The sequence below is a fragment of the Colletotrichum scovillei genome (genome assembly GCF_011075155.1).
Source record: "Colletotrichum scovillei strain TJNH1 chromosome Unknown Contig00001, whole genome shotgun sequence".
NCBI classification, from domain to species: Eukaryota; Fungi; Ascomycota; class Sordariomycetes; order Glomerellales; family Glomerellaceae; genus Colletotrichum; species Colletotrichum scovillei.
Genome location: NW_023336259.1, coordinates 3,925,930 through 3,931,621, shown reverse-complemented (window position 1 = coordinate 3,931,621; position 5,692 = coordinate 3,925,930). Strand labels below are relative to the sequence as shown.

The 5,692-nt window shown below is 55.7% G+C and overlaps 3 protein-coding genes across 3 annotated transcripts; 1 reads left to right on the top strand and 2 right to left on the bottom strand.

Moving 5' to 3' along the window:
* HER10_EVM0001518 (uncharacterized protein) lies at positions 1-984 on the top strand (the record flags this gene model as incomplete). The annotated part of the gene is made up of 1 exon (XM_035471263.1): positions 1-984. One exon carries the CDS (start codon positions 1-3, stop codon positions 982-984), a length of 984 nt encoding a protein of 327 aa, XP_035337994.1.
* Positions 985-1,317: 333 nt separating this feature from the next.
* On the bottom strand, positions 1,318-2,707 carry HER10_EVM0006182 (uncharacterized protein; the record flags this gene model as incomplete). The annotated part of the gene is made up of 4 exons (XM_035475774.1): positions 1,318-1,496; positions 1,556-1,618; positions 1,673-2,507; positions 2,615-2,707. 4 exons carry the CDS (start codon positions 2,705-2,707, stop codon positions 1,318-1,320), a joined length of 1,170 nt encoding a protein of 389 aa, XP_035338418.1.
* A 933-nt stretch (positions 2,708-3,640) lies between these two features.
* HER10_EVM0008361 (extracellular proline-serine rich protein) lies at positions 3,641-5,692 on the bottom strand. The gene is made up of 2 exons (XM_035477886.1): positions 4,827-5,692; positions 3,641-4,507 (listed from the first exon to the last, which is right to left on the bottom strand). Exons 1-2 carry the CDS (start codon positions 5,102-5,104, stop codon positions 4,033-4,035), a joined length of 753 nt encoding a protein of 250 aa, XP_035338651.1. The 5' UTR covers positions 5,105-5,692; the 3' UTR covers positions 3,641-4,032.

Sequence of the window (5,692 nt, the reverse complement as noted above, 5' to 3'; positions counted from 1 at the left end):
ATGCCTCACAACAACAAGCACAAGAAGGGCCGTCAAGGCACGCGGGCTCCCAAGAATCAGTCTTCCAAGCCCATTTCCCTGTCAAAGGGTCTCCAACCTACTCCTCCTGGCAAGACCGGACCGGCTTCTCTATCAATGGACATCGTCCTGCTTATCATTGATGCCCTCATCAACGATGCCGCGTCCAAGGAGCAGTGCTTGAACTGGGGCATCGCATACAAGCAGGACACTCCCTCAAAGCTCGTCCTCACCGACATGAACATGAGCGATCTGGACCACATCAGAGCCATGAAGCGACGATTCTTTCGTATCCGAATGGCCTCCCAGCTGAACCAAAAGTCCCGCGCCCTCGTCCATCAGACGTACCGCCGCCTTCCCAGATCCAAGATGAGCCCGGCCGGAATGGCTGTCGGATTCCAAATGACGACCTGGGTCCTTCCCTCCATCGACGACTTCGTCGTGGCCTTTGTTTTCCTGGGCGGACATGTCGAGGTCCTCGAGCGTTATGCCAACTTTCTCGGAATGGCGCTCCACCTGCCTACTCCCGAGGGACTTCAGTTCATGGAATGCATCCAGAAGTTCAAAATCATGCTCCCCCAGGGCTTAGACAAGAACGTCCACGCTGCCATGGTGCTCCCCAACCTCAAGGAGCTTCACTTGGCCTTCGCGATGATCCCCATGTTTGGCCCGCGCCGCCCCCTTCCCGTCAAGCACGCTGGCATTGTCCCTCTTCGTCGCACCGACTACGAGGACTTGGCAGACTGGATGATTATGCACAAGAAGAACTACAGTAATCTCCGCAACGTGTTCAAGGAGAAGGGCACTAAGGTGTACGCTTGGGCCTGCGAGATTCGGAAGGCGGTCTTTGAGATTCTTCTCACCGAGCAAGGTGTTCGCTTGCGCACCTTGGGGGCGGCCAACTGCCCTACCGACTGCGACTGCCGTAAGGTCGGCGAGTCTCAAGCTTCTTCGGCTTCTGCTTGAAGTCGCCGTGGGAGCAACTCCGACGCCACATGCGCAGATATGTTATAGACGGAGAATTCAAATGTTGGTTGTGGTTCCGAAGGGTTGGCATACACGAGTACTTTAGCTAGTAGGCAGAAGGAATTCTTCCTCCATGTATTCAGAGAGCTGCGATAGGAGGCACGGAATATTGTTGCGATGCGATGGCGGATATGAACATAGCCCTCGTGGCTGTCCCTATCTATTTAGTTAATCCTCAACAAGTCAAGCACCACACTGTGTACCCTCTGAAGTAAGCTCCTCATTCTTAGTTCTTGTACCGTGCAGAGTGCTATATAACCGCAGAGAACCCCCTCACGCCTCAGCGGCGGGAGTAGCGGGCGGAGCTGCAGGAGTAGCCGGCTGGGCTTCCGGAGCAGCAGCTGGAAGCTGGGCAGCCGGTTGTCCTTCGGCAGGCGGCGGCGTCGCTTGCTGCTGGCCGTTACCCTTTCCCTTGCCTTGTCTCTGAGCACCACCAGGGCTGATGTTGATACCTGATGTGACTATCGTCAGTAAAGGTGTTGTAACGAAAGGTGGAAGTGAGACGTCTTACCAGACTTGCCGCCGACAGATGTGCTGCCATCGCTACCCTTTGTGATACCGAGATTGCCTCCGACTGTTTTCTACTGTTAGCCATCAAGAAAGATGCGGTGCCGTTTCGAGAGCTTACTGTTCTGAGCTTGGCCATCAGTACCGAGAGTGATGCCGGCATTGTCCTTGAACTGCTCAGATTCCTTCACTGCTTTGGGCTGTCCCTCAGCAGCTCCTTCGGCAGGCTTTGCTCCCTCAGCCGGCTTTGCTCCCTCCGCAGGTGCGGCCCCTTCGGCAGGCTTGGCCCCCTCAGCAGGTTTGGCTCCCTCGGCAGCATTCGCGGGCGGAGCCTGGCCAGCCGGCTTAGCCTCCCCGAGCCCGGCGCCGGCACCCTTCCGTTGAGCTTCCTTCGCGGCTTCATTGGCCTTTGCAGCCTCACCAGGGTTCGCTCCGAGTCCCTGCTCAGCCTTAGCAGCTTCACCGGGGTTAGCTCCAGGGCCGCCTTCACCCTTCTGCTTTCCACCACCGGCAGCAGCCCCAGCACCCGCACCAGCCTTTTGTCCCTCGCCACCAGCAGCCTTACCCGGCGCAGCGGCTCCCTCACCAGCATTAGCAGTGCCGTTGTTCTTCTTCTTGCCGTTTGCCGCGTTCAGGAAAGCGTCCAACGCGCTGTTGCCGGTCCCTCCGTTGTTGCCCTTGCCCCCAGTGGTCCCGACGTTGCCGCCTCCGAGGTTGATGCCGCCGATGGTCAGGCCGGCGTTGTTGTTGGCGGTCCGGTTACCGGCGACATTGGTGCCGGGTTGACCTGCCGTGGCCTGGCCGTTGCTGTTGCCTTTGCCTTTGCCACCGAGTTGGAGACCTCCGGCGCCGCCGATGCTGATGCCGCCGTTTTCGAAACTGATTTGTCTCTTTTCGACAGTGGGCTTCTCGACTTCTTGTCTTACGAGGACCGCGGCGCGGCTGGCGACGCTACCCTATGGTGAAGAGCCGTGTTAGATATCGTAATGAAAGAAGTGGAATGGTTACCAAGACATGATCTGATCTCTTGGTTGTACTGAAGTGCTTGGACAAGATGGCTTACAGAAAACAACTTTGACTGCCCTTCTTGGCGATCACAGAGCCCAGTCTCGCCAAGCGCCAAGAGGGCGACGGCCACCATGGACGAGAAACGCATCTTTTATAAGACGAATCAAGAAAATACAAGAAAGAGAAGTTTGGGCTGCGCAGCAGCAAAGAATGTGATGAAATGAATTAAAAGAGTAAACCACGAAGCATCAAGCTTCAAATTCTATCCAGATTGAAAAAGACAAGAAGAACGACAATAATCACGAACCAAGTGACAGGCGAGATGAAGTGATGAACAGTCCGGGGAAAAGATGGAAAGAGAGAACCGGTCACTTACAGTCCCAAACATCACCCAAAAGAGGAACGACAATAAGGGAACGACATATGGAATCGGATGTCGTCAGAAGTGCGTTTCCCCAGTGTCCGCAATACAAGAACATGCTTACTTTGGACTAGGCTAGCTAGTTCTACCGTCCCCGTGTTTGGCAGGGTGACGTGGACGTGAACCCGGGCCGTAGAACGTGGTATCGAGAGTTGCCTTGAGCCGCATGAAGCTCTATCTACTAGTGCAACAGGGACTCGCCTTGGGTGCTCGGGCCCTACGAGGGGGGGATCTTTTTCAAAACCTTCAACTTTAGGCGTGTTGTACGCCGATCCAACTTGCCGGGTATGGAGGAAACCCTGCAACCGCAGTGGGAAGACAGAAAAGTAGGCAAGATCCAGGGGAGAGATGCTATTAAAACGCACGTCAAGTTGGGGGATGTGGCTAGAACCATCGCCAAACACTACGCCAGGCCGGCACGGCATGGCTGGCGCGCATGAGGTGGGATCGGTTTTGAGTGACATCGGACGGCGCCGCAAGTGGTACCGTCTCCACCATCTCGGCACGGCTTGGCGTCACGGAGCTGCGGCAGCGCGGGCTATTATTGGCGTTGCCGGGGTTGCTTGTTGTTTCTCTGTTTTGCAACTCTCGCAAGTGTCCGGACGTGCAGTCACGGGGGATGGAACTCACGTTCAGCGAGACCTAAATGTTCTTGATTTTGATGGTATCTTTTTTAATAGTTGTCATGAGACATTTAGACATTACGAAGTGAAGCGCATACACACAAAGAGAAAAGGAAGACGCGGTAGGCTTGATGCGGGGTGAGTTGAGGGCCTCAAGGGGAGAAGGGTACTGAAGTGATTTCGAACATCGGCCTTCACTTCGTAACCTCAGTTCCATTTTTTTCTTCTCTGCTGCCCAAAAAGTATTACACCAAACCACCAACGTCCAAGAAAGTTTTTTGCCTCAAAGGAGACGACGCAAGCTGCAACAACCCCCGATTTTCCTCCCGGTTTTCCGTTTCCCGGTTTCGACCACAGATTTCACGTCAAGGCCGTTTGTTAATTAGTCGTGGAGAGTCTTGTCAGTGTAAATTGTCATGTTAGGTTACTCTAACACTTGCAAGCACCAGTCGGGGCCAGCTCCAAAGGCAGGTAGGTGGTACGGTAAATGGTAGTCACCTCCTCGTCGTGCTTGGCGCTGAAGGAGCCGGTCGGGTAGGGAGCGCCGGTGGCCTCGGGGTGGTGAGGGGGCTTGGTGAGAGTTACGGGGTGATGGTAGTCTGAGGCCCAGCCAATGGTGTCAGGACAAGTGCCATGGAAGACGGGGGCATCGGGAGTGGTGGCCGGGACGGCGGCGGTGGTCGTGATGAAGCTGCTCTGGGCCGCCGAGAAACCGCCCGTCGCCGTCGCGGTGGAGTTCTTGGAAAGGGTCTTGCTCACCGTGACAGTGACGGTGCTCGGCGGCGCGCAGGTGGAGGGCGAAGCCGGGGGCAGCGTGGTGGGATCGGTGCAGTCGGATCCGGTGACGGAGAACTTGGGCGTCTGCGCGTAGATCACGTAGACGTTGGTGCCGTTGATGGCGTTGCTGGTTGTTTGGATTTCGGGTTAGCCACATAATTCCCCCCTCACCCTTCACTTCAATCTTATTTGACCCCCTGTTTTCTTTCTTTCTGTTTTGGAGTGGTTCACTCCGCTGTTCATTTAAAATGACCGTTACAGTGCATGACTCGCCAGATTCTTACCCCTGCCCCGGTACAGGCTAATCGGGGCACAGTTCAGGGGTAGAAATGGGAATTCGAGACCGCAAAGGGTCAAGAGTCAAGACAACTGACAAAAGAGAAGAAGAAGAAAACGGTGTAAGAGCCAGAGACAGAACGACAAACAAAAGAAAGAGAATGTCTCACAATTGGTAACCCTCAGAGTTGAGGGTGGAGCAGGGAACGTCGATGGAGGCAGAGCCGGCGGCGGTCTCGAGGTCCTGGGCCAAGAGGACGTAGGAAGGAGGCCAGTTGACAAAGTTGACGAGGAAGACGCTGAAGGTCGAAGGGTCCGTGTCGACCGTGTTCCACGACAGCTCGTAGCTCTTGCCCTTGGCGACGGTGGAGTTGGCCGAGGGGCTGGTGAACTCGATGGCGGAAACCAGAGGGGCCGCGAGGGCGAGGGCAACGGAGAAGTAACGCATTTTTGGTGGAGTTTTTTTTTCGGATCCGGATAGTATTAAAAGAGTGACTGGGATCGGTGAGGGAGCAAGAGGGAAAACCTGAGAGTCCGGTGCGAGTTTAGGGGGGGCATCGCGGCCATTATGTGCTCTTTGGGAGGTCGAGGATCCGGGAAATTGCCCATAGGCATCAGCTGCGTCCGCGCCGCAAAAGGGGTGGAGTCAACCCCGGATCCTCTCGGCCGTGAAATCATCGAACGACGCGGAGCCAAGGGCCCAAGGCAAAAGACAAGTTCGTATTATCGTCCACAGCGCGCCTCGGCGTTGGCAAGCCGCCTACCTAGAGAGAGTCAGAGATTCTTACTCGCAAGGGGGCTGTCCGGTGCCAGTTGGGCGGTTCACGATGGCGGGCATGTCACTCAAGACAGGACCGTGGCACGGATGGTACTTCTTGGAGCGGTTAGAGTGGCCTCACGTAGCGTCAGCCTAAGCGAGAGCATTTAAGCAGTTTGCGGCACAGTTTAGCCCGGCTTTGCTGCTCGGCCTCTGGTGGCTGCTTGGTTCACCACTTTCTGGTGTGGTTTGTCTGTTGGTGTTTTGAGGGGAAAAGGG